At 41.9% G+C, this 17005-nt stretch overlaps 1 protein-coding gene across 2 annotated transcripts; it reads left to right on the top strand.

The window, feature by feature from the left end:
* The first annotated feature begins 266 nt into the window (after window positions 1-266).
* LOC106808727 (polycystic kidney disease protein 1-like 2) lies at window positions 267-16606 on the top strand. 2 transcript variants are annotated; one of them, XM_014811558.1, is made up of 16 exons: window positions 267-315; window positions 628-743; window positions 1065-1230; window positions 1540-1689; window positions 5381-5515; window positions 6363-6534; window positions 6838-7075; window positions 7523-7739; window positions 8115-8238; window positions 8535-8700; window positions 8934-9021; window positions 9481-9652; window positions 10103-11078; window positions 11645-11864; window positions 15406-15592; window positions 15963-16606. In XM_014811558.1, exons 1-16 carry the CDS (start codon window positions 286-288, stop codon window positions 16052-16054), a joined length of 3249 nt encoding a protein of 1082 aa, XP_014667044.1. In that variant the 5' UTR covers window positions 267-285; the 3' UTR covers window positions 16055-16606. The 2 variants fall into 2 exon arrangements, with proteins under 2 accessions (XP_014667044.1, XP_014667045.1); XM_014811559.1 differs by lacking the exons at window positions 11645-11864; window positions 15963-16606 and having other exon boundaries at window positions 15406-15589.
* Window positions 16607-17005: the final 399 nt, after the last annotated feature.

Here is a 17005-nt window from a genome sequence, read left to right as displayed (position 1 = left end):
CTTCAACTTCGCTCAGAATCCCACCATCTTTATCACGTTGATCGTCATAATTGTTATCTACCTGCTGATTGCGATATGGGCAAGATACAAGGATAGGAAAGATCTGCGCAAGGTGAGCGACTTGGTGACAGCGAACTTTCACGCGATGTTGGTGGAGGCTGTAGCATGAATTACGCGTTATTCTACATTATTTATGTATTGTTATTCAAATAGCTCGGCGCTACACCTATGCCAGACAACAATCCATGCCACAAGTACTTCTACGAGGTCGTTATTTATACCGGTATGACAAAAGGCTCTGCGACTGATTCACTGGTAGGTTTATTCTTGGTTGACGGTTATAGTATATACGGCTCTTCATCTCCGCCTCCCATCACAGTAGAAATCCGGTTGATTTTGAAGACCTACACATACAGCATGGCTTCTCGTTTCCTGCCTCGATAGGAATTTAGCTGGCCCATTAGCTGCAATCTGGCTTTCTCTCTGGGCACTGGTACCTGCCCGACTGTCGGCCTAATATCTGACTCCTATACTGTTCCGACAATTTATATGAAGCATGTATAATATTTCTTATCCCTTTCGACTAATGCATTTACTCGTCAATATCCCCATCACTTGTTTTTGTAGGTCAAATGCATAATCTCGGGGGATAATGACGAGACAGATGTCAGCACATTCAAAGACGAAAAGCGCCCTCTGTTTCGAAGTGGAGCTGTCGATATATTTGTCTTGTCTGTTCCTGGGTGCGTGTTTAAATAATGTTAATTAAAAAGGAGGATACAGTATCTTCTCTGTCTTCTTGTCCCCACTGTTCCTACTATTTTATAATCCACTGTCGCCCAACGTACGTAATTTAGTCTGTGTGAATTGTTTAATCAATCGGTCGAGATATAAGATGAAGAAGAAGACGAAGAGGACGAACCAAACGAACGACGAAACATAAGAAGAATTGGCAAATATCACTTAATTATCAGCAACATGAAAATTTATTATTGAAATATCTGATTGTTTACAGTTTCCTCAGCCAGCTAGTCAATACCTTTAACATGAATCGTGTATTCCAGTCCACTTGGTCAGCTAAACTACGTGCGAATCTGGCACGACAACAGTGGCAAGGGCACATTTGGATCATGGTACCTCAAATATATCACTATATCCGACGTACAGACGGGGGAAAAGTTCAAGTTTATCGCAGAAAAGTGGTTCGCGGTGGAATCTAATGATGGACAGGTGACACTTCATGTTATCTCATAGATCTACTAACACATGTTGTCGTGATCCTTAAAGTTATACAGTTACGCGCACTGCTGTTGTGCAAGAGATATAAATTTTCTATAGAAGTGCTTCTCCATGCATGCATAGAATTCAGGTCAAAACAATACCAGCAATTGTCAGTGTACAGTCAATGTATGTATGCCTACGAGGTATTCCGTGTCTACCGAAAACCCTTATTCTTATATTACCATGCAAGTGGAGTTGCAGTGATGTACTGTTAGTTAAAGAAAGACAATATATCTCTGTGTTATCTTGCATTTTTAGGTGGACCGTCTTTTGCCAGTTGCTGGGAAGGAACAACTAGAGGAGTTCGGCCACTTGTTCCAAAACAAGGCACAACGTGATCTTAAAGATGGACACTTGTGGTTTTCTGTCTTTAGTCGCCCCCCAAAAAGCCGATTTACCCGTCTCCAGGTAACTGTTTAAATTATGTTGCTTGTCATAATCAGATATGTGTGTAGCGTTTTTGAGCTACGTACCCGGCGGGGACACGGATTCCCACTAAATGTAGCGTTTTGAAATGTCCGCGTACTTTTTCGCATAGTGAGCACTAATTGTAGCGTTAGTTCAGCCTATCGTCGCGGGCACCTACCTGGCACGTCCGGATGCGCTAGGACGTTAGTGAGTCCTGGCCGTCCGCGACACCAGGAAATCCGCTAGCCAGCAACCAGTCTCACCAGTGAGTCTGTGTACCTCCCTGGCGTTCGTTCCAAGGTCCGGTGCGGGGACAGGGAGTAGACAACAACGCCCGACAGTAGACAACAGACAACACAACGCAGACAACGGACGGACAACGAACGGACACAGACAACGCAATACAACGGACAATAAACTTGTTAATGCTATTCTGCATGTTATTTTTATAAGTCAAAATAAAATATTATATTTACTCGCTCAACAATTACAGCACAATACAGACAGCTCACTCACCAGAGAAAACAGATATTATCAGTAGTAGTTGGCTACACAGGCCACTAAAACTCTGCATCTCTAGCCTTCTGTAGTGATGTACGTAAAGCTAAACCCTAACCCAAGCTATCACAAAACCGACATTGTGTTCACATGAAGCGACCGTCTAGCAGCAATTGACAGCGATGCTCTCGCTGCAATACTTGTCAGCCAATTATTGCTAACTACAAAGTGACACGTAGCTAGCTCCTATAGTGCACACTGGGAAACCTGGTAGGTTCCTGCCACCTATCCATAACTCAACATGCTTCCCGCTACACAAGTTGAAAAACAGCGAATCATAGCTATTTCACAAGTGAGTGAAGGACAAACATGTGACATTTCACAAGCAACAACATAGGGATTACACACGTGCATATATTGTACACATCAGTGAATCACATCACCTAATGCATAGGCGGTTGCCGTGCAACCGCCACACTCCTCCCCTCTACCGCTAGGTCGATCACAGAAGACAAATCAGGTGGTGCGCCGGCACGATCGGACCTTATCAACCACACGAACTGGCACGACCGCGGTAGCTACTTCATCAATTACCGCTGCAGGCGGAGTATCTGTGGAGGTCATCCTCTGGTGGCTTTCTCTACTAGACGATCTGTAATGACTGCCAGTGTTAAATAATTGTCACCTAAGATGGCAACTTGTGCTACATACAACACGGTTGCCGTCGGTGCCTGCATTATCGTACAAGACCGACCCAGGTCTATATGTAAACCCGTCCTCCAGCACATGCGGTGATTGCGAAACATACTGGTTTCTCAGGAAAGAACCTGGACGTATGCATGACCCTTGTGCTTAGCTTCTCGCCGTCAAATAGACGGCTGGCCCTTTAAATTAAACAGAGTTTGATAACCACTCCCTCGACCATACGTTCAGTAGAACCCCGAAATAATAATAAATTTATAAATTTATTTTCTTTTATAGGAAATTATAGGAATAATAAATTTCGCTGTACCTTTTGAGTTTTGCTTCAAAGAAGGTGTGCTGAAAGGTGACAATTTGTCATTTTTCACCTTTGTTACTGAGAGATACGTTTAATGTGTTTTTCAGTCGTTCCTTTACATATCTATTTTATTGTGTTTTCCCAAGTCCTCAACAGAATAAACCGTTTTCATCACATCTTTATTTATCACAACTTTTGTACGTAGAGTCAGCACGTCTTCACCATCCTCAAGAAATGGTTATCTATACTCTCAATTGTTGACACCAATGATGAAACGTCTTTGGAAAAGGTCGTTTGAGTGCAATGGTATTGTTCGTAATGTTTTGTTGTCATCCCAAGGTCCTCGAAAGTTTGAAAACTATCTTCGATCTCTAGCACTACTCGTGATATCTCTGGTCTTGTCACCATCAACATCTCCATGGCTTGTATATTTTTCGTCAAACCAACAGCACCCCCGTCACTGTTTTATGAGTTAATTGACTTGTTCGCGACACTGGTATCTTGTCATTGCTGAGAAGACATTATTGAATTTCTGTACGACAAGATGCCTACGCACAAATTGCATGTACTGCTCAAGATGCGTTGTGTTCAGGTTAGCCATATCACCGATGTAGATTGGGAGCCACTTGCTATTGGTGTAGTCAACGACAAAAAGCCATGGTGCAAATTGCATCAAGCACTGAACATGCAGCTTGAGGTTTCCTCTCGGATTAATTGCACAAACTTTAGCATCACGAGTTTTAGCTGCAACGTTGTTGCCAAGTACTTGAAATGAGGCTGTTTTGTACATTGTAGGTTGCACCATTCCAGAAATGAAATGGCATCCTGTCTACTTAGTACTCATGACAGGTTTTGTTGCTATACAAATCGCTGCAATATGTGCAGACTGGCTGCTGTACGCTACCTTGGTGGGTATACCTAGTCCTTGCGACATGTTTCCCAGACAGCATTCCACCTGTACGACCAGATGTAGTACTTTCAGTTTGTAAAAGTGCTGTGGTCCAGCCACTTTCCCGGACACAATCCCATAATAACGTAAACAGATTAATTTCTATGTAGAAGCCACCCATCATGACCACGATTATGTCCTTTCCATGGCTTTCCGGTCAGCACCACTGACTGATTTTGCAATTGCATACAACGGTTGGTCTGTAGCAACATGGATTTGTTTAGGATTCATAATGTGATGGACTGCTTCTTGATCATCTTCATATCATTGAAATCATCCATAAATGTGAAATCATGCATGTTGTGTGAGCATTATCGCGGAACAGAGGGAGGAGTGCTATGTTTTGGGGCGGCTCCTTTACTAGGGGGCTTTGACTGTCATGGTATGCAGCCCATGACAGGTAATCACCCAATTTCAGCTTCGTTTTATTGAGTAAAGCTTTTATTTGTATTAGCTACTGCTGTTACTTTGCCATATCACTTATCTGGGACGTTATTAGCTTCAAGGTCTCGAAACTTGACAGACACAGTAGAGTTATCGATCCTGGAAACATTGGACACCATAGTTTAACTAAGTGGAAGAGGGTAGTTGTATTTTGGTTAGCAACAGCAGAATTGGACCTTGTTTCTTAACGATCCGCCCCCTGGGTTTTAACTGTGGGGAACTGCATTACTGAAATCGTTGTTCCATGAGATGACTCTTGACCTGCGGTTGCTCTGGGGTTGTGATCAATATTGTCAATGGCACCACAAGTGAACACACCACTTTTCTCATGAGGAAGAAGTACAAGCTGTTCCTGATGGTACCTGGCACAAGGGATATTAGCCAAATCAGATGAGATGCTCATTAACCTGTCATCATGTAATCATGCCAAATGTGGATGAATTGGAACATGAATAATTTCAACATGTTTGCCATCTTGATTCAGCCACCTGGGGATGCTGCTTATGGGAGAAATGAATACCTTAACCCCGATAATGTTGGTTTAGACATCAAGATAATGTTTCTATATTGTTTGGTATAATTAGCAGAAGTATAATTGTAACCAATATCTTAAACTACTTGTGTGACAATTTTCATGCTTTTGACAATAAATGCACAATTCATCTGATTGATGGGTCTTAGCCGCTGCGCTATAAATCCTACGGTACGTTGTAGACTAGTGGGACATATGCTGCCTCCGCGTAAGAACATTTTACTGCAGCACGTAGGCAATCGGGTTTCTACATGTGTTTCCCTGACAGAGGTCAACATGCTGCTTGTCACTGCTGATGACCACCATGCTGGTAAGCGCCATGTGGTACGGACAAGTACCGGAAACTACGTCACGGTCGCAGGCGGGACTGAAGTTTGGGCCATTCTCGATCACGAGTCAGGAGGTTAGTGTGTAGATCAATTTCTACTATGTGACACGCGATAGTGAATGTAAAGTTACGAATATAATTATTTCCGCTGTAGTGGTATTTTCTCTGTTTATTTGCTTACATATATACAGGAAAATAATAATTAATAATCTTTGAATTATTTTATTGATCATACATTCAGTAAAATTATCCGAGCAATTATATGAATACAAACAGTGTAGAATCAGAACATACTATGAATCGCCACGTGTCATTCAATAGTAAGTAAGCCGATGTTACGATGTTTCTATTCTTTGCGTATGTAACAATACATTAACACCCGCCGTCGACATATGTATCAGTTTTTGCTTGTATCACGGTTATCGTTTCGTACATTAACACATTGTACATTCTAGTAAAAAAACAGATCATATAAAATAGGATGCACGGTTATATGTAAATTCTAGTAAAAAATAAATAACAGATAATATCGAATAAGATGTACGCGTATATTTACCTCCGTGAAGGAGTTGTTTATTGGTTTGTTGGTTTGTCTGTCAACAGGATATCTCAAAAAGTTACGGCCTGATTTTGATGGAATTTTTTGGACGGGTTGGTCTTGGGCCAACAACCAATCGATTAGATTTTGGTGGTGATCCGGATCAAGATCTGGATCCAGGATTTTTTTGTGGGGAAGACTTCCGACACATTCGAAATTCATCAAAAAAACCTGGATCTATTTGATTTTCTTTTTTTGAAATTTCTGAAAATTTCATCAAACTCTATATAGGGTGTCTCAGCAAGATGGGGGACTGTTACGCTGTGGGGGAGGTTTGCTATCTCTGAATGCTCTTGTTTCAAAGAGCAATCACATGTCTTGCAGATTGGCGTTGGGTTAATGTCAAACTTGATCATCTTTCCCATCAATCTACTGATCGTGATGATATTCCGCAAGACTCGTTCTCGGTATAAGAAGACGTCACCCATCATGGAGGCCATACGCACAAATCGCGAGAAACGTCAGAATGAAGAGGACAGCAAGAACTATAAAAAAGGTGGCATATGAATAGATATCTCCCAGACATGAGTAATCAGTATTGATTATGAGAATGAGAAGGTGGGACGAATTTATCATTCAGAACACAAATGACAAGAGTCGATGCAATATTTACAATAACCTACTTGCGCTGACGTAATCAGGCAGATGTTAATTGGCAGCATTTGGCTAAGCAGATCATAAAATACATGTTTAATTCTGTAATTACCAAGATTAATTACTACCATTGAATAGAAGCTCACTTTATTCTTTCCCGTTTCGTAAAATTTTTGGTAATAAACCTTCATTTGATTATTCACAGACGTTCCTGGGGATGACTCAGACGTTTCCTGGGATTCATCCTGGTCAGACAGCGAGGTGCCAAACATCAATCAAAGGGCAGCAAAGAAAAGGCAAAATGGAATCAAGAAAGCATCTGAGCTGCGACCGGACTCTGCGGCTTCGTTCACTGTGTCGTTGGAAGACGATGATGATCCTCGCCTTAAGACTGCGACATCTCGCCTCGAATCTGCCATGTCGAATGGCGATGTGGGACAACGGTACACATGCCTGAAATTGCTACGACTTTTGCGCTTGCGTCTCTGGCCGCCATTTGTTCCACCATCCAATCCAGTTTGTCGAATTAAATGCTAAAAGCGTAAGGACAGAAAGTCGCCATGGTGTAGTAGAAGGCAATGACTAAACACATTTGATAATGACTATTTAATACCCCCTTTAATAAACTCTTTCGCTATTATACTTGGTCCTCATCTCTGGTAATTATTTAATTGCATAGTGAGGTTACACAGCCTAAACACTTCTGACTTATGTGTCGTCAACGTTAACAAATAGATTTAAGGCATATGACACATCATCGGTTGAATCTCCAATTTTTCCAGTGCTATATTTCAAAAATACATCACAAGTATAGAGTCACAGTCTATGAAGCATGTGGATAACACTTGCGTTGACTAAACTGGGTCGCGTAATTTATTTATTATTTATAGATTTGTACCAAAGAAAAAGAAGGCAAAGAAAATGCCATTCTCTCTGCCGTGGTGGTTCGTGATCATTGCATGGATTCTCGCGATTCTGACGGTCCCCACCTCCATGTTTTTTATCCTCCTCTATGGCATACAGTTCGGAGACCTTCTCTGCCAGAAGTGGCTGTCGTCTCTCTTTATTTCCTTTTTGTTTGATGTTCTCATAACTCAACCCCTGAAGGTAAGTCTGACAAAAAGCGTATGTGTAGGCCTAGGAATTAATTTATTATCACACTGTCTGAATTCTGCCGACATTTGCGGCGGGCATATTCATATAGTGAAGAATATCCAGAAAATAATTCAGTACACATTATCGACTCACGCACTAGACTGGAGTGAATGTACACTCACAGCCCAATGCAACGTTGGCTTACAATATTGTAGAAATTCAACTTTCACATATACTCACAAACCAATAGGTCAATGAAAGGTATTTATATAATTGTTTTAAACTTACCACACGTGTTGGCCAGTTTGTATATATTTTTCAGCATGTTATTTATTTAATAGAAGTTGCAGCAAGCAGTTCTCTGGCAGTATGTTTGATGATTTACAGGTATTCCTGCTGGCAGTATTCTTCAGCTGCGTCTGTAAGAATACCGACATTGAGGATGACGATGCGGACTTTGATCAAGAGGAGGTGAATCTAAATGAGGATGAGGAGTGGATGCATCAGGACGGTGAGTGTCATGTATTACATATCCTTCATGTGGACCTGTGTGACGAACAAAAACGGACAGCTTAGAGATGGAAGGAACATCAACTGCGTGTAACCATTTCCCTATGCTACACTATTATTGATACTTAAACACTAATCGTAAGTAATGATTACCTGGTCTATGTTGTTGCCCGTAATGCGCATACAGAAACATCTCGGTATAAATAAGAATTAATTATAAATTAATTATTCTAACCAGAATTTAACATTGAGCTGAGTAGTCGTGCCGTGAACTAACTGTATGTGATCATGATTCAGGCGTGTACGTGCTGCGATCGCAGAGGTCTGGCTACAAACCGCCACCAACAGCCGAACTGAACGCTGCACGTGAGACCCGCTTCAAGGAGATGAAGATGTTCGAGATTCTGAGAGATCTCGGCATTTATATATTCTTCCTCTGGATCGTCTGGGTCGTTAGCTACAGGTATGATGCATTTTGTGTTTAAATGTAATATTACCAAGTGCCCGTGTACGTGTGTCTGGATGGTAAGTGGAAGCATACTTCAAATAGTAACCAATATATTACCGCTGGTACACCTGTATTTTCCATTTCTATGAATCTGAACGTGACTAGTGTATATCTATATAATATCTAGACCTCTCATCTGGCGTGGGAACGGCCATATTGTTGGCAGTAATACCGTGTTTATACTGCAGCCAACGGGATCCAAATTCATATGAGCAACAAGCTTCATTCCAGGCCCATTTCCTGGCTCCGGGTGACTGGTATCTAGATTTTGAAGGTGTAAGTATAATAAACAGTTTTGCTAGTCTTCAAAAACAATTTCCAAGCAGAACAAAGTAAACATTTTCTCCACGAATTCTCGACCATTTAAATTACAAGCAACGTAAATATAACGCAGGATACAAACGCTATTCATGTTTGATGCATTGAATGTGCAATGTTATTGACTGTATGATATATTGTCTAATCGGACGCGTGTCGGTCCATCATCGCCACATTATAGTTGTACCGTTTGGAACGATTTTGGAACTGGACTCAGAAAATAACGATCGATATAATATCTGATCAATTATTATACGATCTTTGCATCGATAAATAGTCTTTGGCACTATTTAGTCTGTTAGTAAGGTGAATGAATTTGATGAATTTAATTGACACGAGTCAATGAAAATGATTTAAGCGTATGATGCCGTGAAAATACATAGATGTTCTGTGCATCCGATTCTCACCACATTGCAGTTGTACCGTTTGGAACGAGTTTGGAACTGGACTCAGAACGTTCTGCCCGGAGCACTGGTGACCACCAACTGGTACAACGGAAGTCCTCCCGTTGATGAGCGAGGGTTCCTTGGTGACCGGACTAACAGGCGATTAGGCCCGGCATGGATGCGTCAAGTACGAGTGATTCCAGGTATGTTATCCATGTAATCCTTACTGACGTACACCTTTGTGGATAAATCATCAGTAAAAGTAAATATGATGTGACAATGTACAACCATGAAGGTATCTATGCAATTTTATAAATGCGTGGATTGCATCTGATCAAAATTCCACCTTAATTTGTTCAAAGGCTACATACTACATACATACATATTGTTCAGATGCAATTCGAAGTTATGTGCAAGGAACAGAAACTTCGTATGTGTGGAAATAATGACGAAAATTAAGAAACCAGCAGACATTTACTGTGTCAGGGGGATTCGGTGAACTATCAACATCCTATCAGTATTATTAGCTATATATATTTTAAGTCAGCTTGTTAACTTAAACATCTAGGATGAGATTGTCTTTTATCTAGGGATGTTGTCTCGTGATAAAATATCTGCATGTAGACATCTCATAGACGCGCACCACTTTGCAGACTCCTGCACCGTAAGCCCCTACATGCTCCAACTAACACAAGAATGTGCTGACTCAGCGCTTTCCAATGAAGAGACACGAAACTTTTCTTCTGGTTGGAGTCTGACGGGAGTAGACGTCAACCAGCGGACGGAATACAACTACCGTCCTGGCGTGACCATGAAGAGCCTACCATACTGGGGCCGCCTGGACCGCTACCCTGGCGGAGGCTACTATGTGTTCTTTGAGGAGACTGTGAACGATGTTACTAACCAGATGAAAGAGCTAGAGAGGAACCGATGGATCGACAAATATACGCGAGCAGTTTTCATCGAATTTTCAACATACAATGCATACGTAAACCTCTACACTGTCTGTACGATCCTGTTCGAATTTCCTTCTTCTGGCGGTATCTGGAAGTATGCCAGGTTTGATCCTATTACACTCAATGAGCCAGCCGACTTTGCCAGCTTAAAAATTATATGTCAGATAATTTATGCGATATTTGTGCTGATCTTCATTATTAAAGAGATCGCTGGCATGGTGCAAAAGAAGAAGGCATACTTTAGAGATATTTGGAACTGGAATGAGTTGGCAATTATTGGATTTTCACTGGCTGCCATCAGTATGTACTTTACACGCATGGTGTTAGTGAACGACATCATGGCCACGTTTGCGGAAACAAAAGGTAAGAGCTACATCACGCTGCAATACATCAACTACGTCGACGAGATTCTCGGATACATGCTTGGCTTCACTTGCTTCCTCGCAACACTCAAGATGATTCGTCTGCTGCGCTTCAACAGGAGGATGTCGTTGCTAGGCCAGACATTGGCATCGTGTGGGAAAGATCTGTTCGCATTCACAGTGATGTTTGGCTTCGTTTTTGTGGCCTTCACGATGATGTTTCAGCTGCTACTTGGTACCAACATGGTGGAGTACTCAACACTCTTGCGCAGTGCAGAGTCCAGCTTCTCCATGATACTAAATAAATTCAAGTAAGTCGGGTTCTCACATGGCGTAATTATCGTACAGCTAGAGCCTTGCTATTATCTAGCTATATTGCATTGATATACTTTCTCTAACGGGCTGGACATACGAGCAAAGGCTAATATTTCAGTTTCGTATGTTGACGAAACTATGCTTCTGACCGGTTCATCGCTTATCGCAGGTTTATTATTACAGTTTTGTTAGAACTATAATTGTGAGTCACTACATGCTACGGCTTTTATATAGAACAAGGCGAAGAGATAAATCAGTAGAGTCTAGAATGCTAGTCTAAGCAACAAGCAAACATATTTAACGGTATTTTTGGCTTTTTATTCATAATTAATTAGGTGATGCCTAACAATGCTTTTAGCAATGCCATTGTAATGTATTAGGGTTATGCTTTTAATTAACAAGTACTAACCAATTAACTGCAGACTCTGATTTCTATTCCGTGATTAAGAGCTAAATGGGTTAGAGTGTGTACAGATAAATGTGCTGCACCTATCACTTTGCTTATCATCCATATCGTTTATTTGCGAATATCTGTTTAACCCGACTTCCATCTTCACAACAGCTACGAGGATATGATTAGAACCTCTCCCATGGTATCCCCGGTGTTCTTCTTCGTCTTCGTCGTTCTCTGCACGTTCATTCTGATGAATATGTTCCTGTCGATCATCATTGTATCGTTCAATATCGTGAAGCACGACAACGACAAGCAGTCGAACGAATACGAGATGGTCGATTTCATCTTCGGTCGAATGAAGACGTGGGTCGGAACCGGAAATAACAAGGTGCGAACACCATGCCATGTTAAGCCCGGGTTACAACGAATCGTACGAAATTTTGTCTTGGTAGACCCATAAAATATTTGTCGTGGCCAGATCTTGCAACATGCCCGAAATGTATTTCGAGTGGTCACAAGGGCTACGACACATTAAAGATAGTTTTGGTGATGGGGACGCGACAGAAAAAAAATGTCGTGGTTATGTCGTGGGTGTGTCGCAAGTCAGTCGTGCGACAGTCGTGAGTTGTCGGGCATTGTCGGGGGGCTGTTTTTCACGTCGGTCGTGGTTCACTCGTGGGATGCACGTGCTACAGTCGTGCGACTGGCGCACAACAGTCGTGGTTCCCTCGTGGGTCACTCGTGGGACGCTCGCGCGTCCGCCTCCCGACTATATAACGAGGCCCGGTTGTTGCCTGCCATTTGCTGCAGAGATTTTCCAGTAGCAACATCGAAGTTATGCCCGAATTGTTGACATTTGTCATTTTATTTTATTCAACTTTTTGCAAATTTAATCTCAGTTAGTATCCAGGATGCCTCCCAAGAAGAAAACCAACAAGAGAAAGGTGGTCAAAGTGGCTGACGACTCGGTGACTGCCGGTGACCCTGCTGATGTCGTACCTGAGACTGAGACTGCCGAGGCGGAGGGTGAGGAGGAGGCTGCAGGCACTGGCAGTGGCGCTGTCCCCAAGAGAGCGAAGAAGGCTGCGGGCGGCAAGGCAAGGCGAAGAGCAAGAGCAAGACCCCCGACGACTAGGGCGGCACTGTCATCAACATCGCCCGCCCAGACGACATCTCCGAGGAGCAAGAGTTGAAGATCGTGGCCTGGGTGGAAGATCCAAGAGAGTCCATCCGCATGAACTCCACAAAGTCACCGGCAGATTCCCGCTCCAACTCTTGCATCAGAGTACTATACTGCCCAAACATCAGGCGCCGCTCGATCCACGGCCGAACCCACCAACGTCGGAGGTTTCGCCGGTTCCTGCGCTGCAGGGCTTTAAAGCCCTAGTCACAACGAGCCCACGACGCATTTGTGCCACGACACGATAGGAAATTTGGGCAAATCGTGGGTCATCGGGGGTCGTCGCAAGACAGTCCTACGAAATTTTGAGCATCGTGGCATCGACTTGCCGTCGTGAGGCAAAATTAAACATGCACCTTTTTTGTTGCACGATTTTTTGTGGTATCTATGTCTTCTGGTTGTCGTGAGTCTGTCCTACAACAGTCTTGCGACTGTCGTGCGATAAATATCTTGTCGTGGGTACCAGAAGAAATATTTTTAGTCAAACAATCTTACGACTATCGCACGACTGTCCTACAACTGTCTCACGGCTGTTGCGGTTGCAAGATTGTCTCACGAATATTATATTTCGTAAGAGGCTCGCACAACATTGCAAGTCTGTCGTGCGTTAGTCTTGCGTTAGTCTTGCAACATATTTTCGTTGTTTGAGGGGTATATAGCTTGGGCGAATAAACGCTTAGAATTAAAAACTGCCTGTCGGCGCTGAAGGAGGATGGCTATTTCACCTGAGCGACTACGCGTGGCCCTGCTGAGAGGGCGTCTGGAGGAACTCCAGCACGAGCATAATATAGTGCTGTTGGCGTTGATTCGGGCCCGGGAGCAGCGCAGGAACCAGCGAAACCCCCGACGTTGGTGGGTTTGGCCGTGGGTCGAGCGGCGCCTGATGTTTGGGCAGTATAGTACTCTGATGCAAGAGTTGGAGCGGGAATCTGCCGGTGACTTTGTGGGGTTCATGCGGATGGAGTCTGGCATGTTTCACGAGCTGTTGCTGAGTGTCGCCCCTCGCATCACCAAGGGCCAACAGCTAGGCTTACCACCTTTCGCTTGTTGGTTTTCTTCTTGAGAGGCATCCTGGATACTAACTTTGATTAAATGAAGTGACAAATGTCAAAAATTCGGGCAGAACTTCGATGTATCCACTGGAAAATCTCTGCAGCAAATGGCAGGCAACAGACCGGGCCTCGTTATATAGTCGGGAGACGGACGCGCGAGTGACCCACGAATGACCCACGACTGTTGTGCGCCAGTCGCACGACTGTAGCACGTGCATCCCACGAGTGAACCACGACCTGTTCACGTGAAAAACAGCCCCCGACAATGCCCGACAACTCACGACTGACGCACGACTGACCTGCGACACACCCACGGCATAACCACGACATATCTTTTTTTCTGTCGCGTTCCTATCGCCAAGCCATCTTTGATGTTGTCGTAGCCCTTGTGACCACTCGAAATACATTTCGGGCATGTTGCAAGATCTGGCCACGACAAATATTTTATGGGTCGACCACGACAAAATTTCGTACGATCCGTTGTGACCGGGGCTTTAAGGGGTGGTTGCTGACACAAAAACTCAGATAGCGACGTGATCTACTTGTAAATGATTAATCATGATAATACACACTAAACACAAGCTGTTTGGAGATCAGACAATCACCAGTGCTCTAAGAATATTGAGCGAAAACTAATGGAGAATAACCCATGATAGCACCATGATAGTTGCATCTGTATGTAACTATCTTTTATGGGGCTATTTGTCGACAGATTATCTGGCTTTTTGGTATTCTATGAATTCGAATGTATATAATATGTCCAATTAGCTACACTAATACTTCTCTACCTTGGCATCTGTAGCTATCAAACAAACATGTGTATATCTCCAAATTTTATTGTAATGTATTCAATGCATATGTTTTACTGACTGCAATCTTTTATTTAGTCCTACTTACTATCTATGACAAATTGTATGTATATAACACGTTACAGTAATAATAAGGATCCGTGTTATTGAGGCGGTGTGATCAGCAAAAAAATGACAAGTTTGGTTTACAGGGCCGTAGGCTGAGCAAATTCCTAGGGGGTGGCAAAATTTCATGCCTCAACTGTGTAATGATGAGCGACGGGCGCAGCTCTTGGTCGACGTACATAGTGTGGTAGGAGTGGGTCTGAGACAAGGCTTTCACGAATAAGTGACCAAAAAATCTCGTTAGGGTTATTTACGATTATTAGCTAAGCTTATTTTTAAACTTTGCTCCAAAATCTAGGAGACAGCTTCCCCCTTGCCCCCCAGGCTACGGCCCTGCATGGTTTAGTGTTAATAGAGGCAAGAGTTCACAACACTATATTTATCTCTGTCAGTGTCAGTGTCAGTGTCAGTGTCAGTGTCAGTGACTATTTTCTACAATAGCAATTTGAATGAATGCTTAAATATATAGTATATAGTCTAAAATATATAGTAATTGATGGCGTCATAGTTTCCTTGATAGCGTCAGCTGATATATGACACCTAATGTCAAGTTAACGGCTTCAATATTCCGTTTGAATTCTGTGCTATAAACGAAAGATCATGCCTGACATTTAATTTGCATGTGCAAATAAAACATATGCATGCAAAGTGACCATTTAACAACAATATACTTTGTCAAAAACAGACACGTATTTGATGTTGTTGACGGAAGGTGTAATTTAAAACTTCCAAGACCTGGATGGTGGTTAGGGCCATGACTTTTAATATTAAATACTATTTTAGATCAACGCAATGCCTGAGAAAGTTTCGGAGCCGGCGCAATCGAAATCTGAAGAGGAACTTTTGCAGGAGCGCATTGATCACTTCCCCCAGACCGTCGACAACCTGATCGAGTACATCAACAAGATTTACTTTGCAAAGGAGAAAGAGGCAAGGACTGCTCATCCTAGCAAAAGAGATCTAATGGGAGGTAAATACGAGGTCAACACATTGGATGCAATAGAACTTATTATTGTCATTAGTAAAATTATTGCGATATAAATGAGGCTTACCAACATGTAATGTCACTATTTTGTTTAAAGTATTTAAGAAAATAAATCATTTTGAGAATTTCACATGTGAAATGAAACCCAATGCCCTAATCACATAAAAATGTAAACGTATCGAAAGCGAAACAAACCGCATACGCATTACAATACTAATTACACAGAGTTCTACCAACTACAATTCCCCTAGTTCTAGACCGAATTAGTTTGAAAGTGCTCGTGACTTGGAAATTGTCGCTAATTCGATTTACAAAATCAATATTTTATCTAATTAATAACAGATTATTATTTTAGGTAGCTATGGTGAGAGCAGGGCTGACCCCAACCAAGCAGGACCAGCTCCGGACTCTGCTAAACCACATAAGCAGCAAAGGTCTAGCATGTAGGAGCTTAATGACCTGGACAATGATTTATCATTGCTTTAATGATGATATTAGTGATTTGAAAACGAGATAACTTTAGTATGCCTGCATAAGAATACAGTTATCTATTCTGTTTGTGTTTGGAGATTCACCAATATGTTTTGCATTATTATAGATTGAATTGCATGTTTCATTGGTATACACTACATAGCATGAGATGCTACAATCAAGTTTGAGTGTGAGTAGACTAAATGCACGCAACGTCTTAAGTGAAATAACGCTATACAGAGTATTTTATCTGTCTTTAAAGTTTGAATGTTTTATCATGTCTAATATGTAGACACATTACAAAGTAGGCACTTGCGTTCCTTTAGTAACAAACAGTATTGTTTTTAATAGAGGGTAATTTTTCATCCCATTTGCTGTTTGAATATATGGGACAAGTGAGTTTGAATAGTAATTCTCTTCTAATGTGGCCTTATTCCTTACTGGTTTAGAAGCCACTAGCAAGATTAGAAAATTTCTGTGATATAAAGTTTTGATGTGGATTTATTCCTATTCACTGATACACGTTGACTCATATTTGTTTTTGTTTTTTTTAAGTAATAGTCGAAACAGTATGAGCAATTTAATATTGGCTAAATCAAGAGTCACTTCAGATTAGATTTTAGATTTAGATTTTTAGATTTTGAAATTTATTTACGCTTTCAAGTATATTACATTGTTACATATATCACAACAAGTTTTTCTAAAATAAATACAGCGAGGGAGGGCGAATTGACTATACAGTCTTCAAGTCAGCCACTCCGCTAACTACAGTTAGTTACTTAAAGTTGATTCAAGACTTGAACCATAAATGAGAATTCGATTGGATAATACAAAAATATATATGAGCGTTGTTATAAAAAATAAATAAACTACATGCAAATTACCCTGAGTCCAAATGAGCATGAAGACCGCAATACAAAACATACA

The sequence above is a fragment of the Priapulus caudatus genome, unplaced genomic scaffold (assembly GCF_000485595.1).
Source record: "Priapulus caudatus unplaced genomic scaffold, Priapulus_caudatus-5.0.1 Scaffold299, whole genome shotgun sequence".
NCBI classification, from domain to species: domain Eukaryota; kingdom Metazoa; phylum Priapulida; class Priapulimorpha; order Priapulimorphida; family Priapulidae; genus Priapulus; species Priapulus caudatus.
Note: the sequence above shows the minus strand (reverse complement) of the source record. Positions and strands in the feature narration are given on the sequence as shown.

Coding starts and splice junctions, on each gene's coding strand:
- LOC106808727 (XM_014811558.1), top strand. CDS start 286: ATGACAAAAGGCTCTGCGACTGATTCACTG. Junction 5,516..6,362: donor TCTCGATCACGAGTCAGGAG/GTTAGTGTGTAG, acceptor CATGTCTTGCAG/ATTGGCGTTGGGTTAATGTC. Junction 9,653..10,102: donor TCAAGTACGAGTGATTCCAG/GTATGTTATCCA, acceptor ACCACTTTGCAG/ACTCCTGCACCGTAAGCCCC.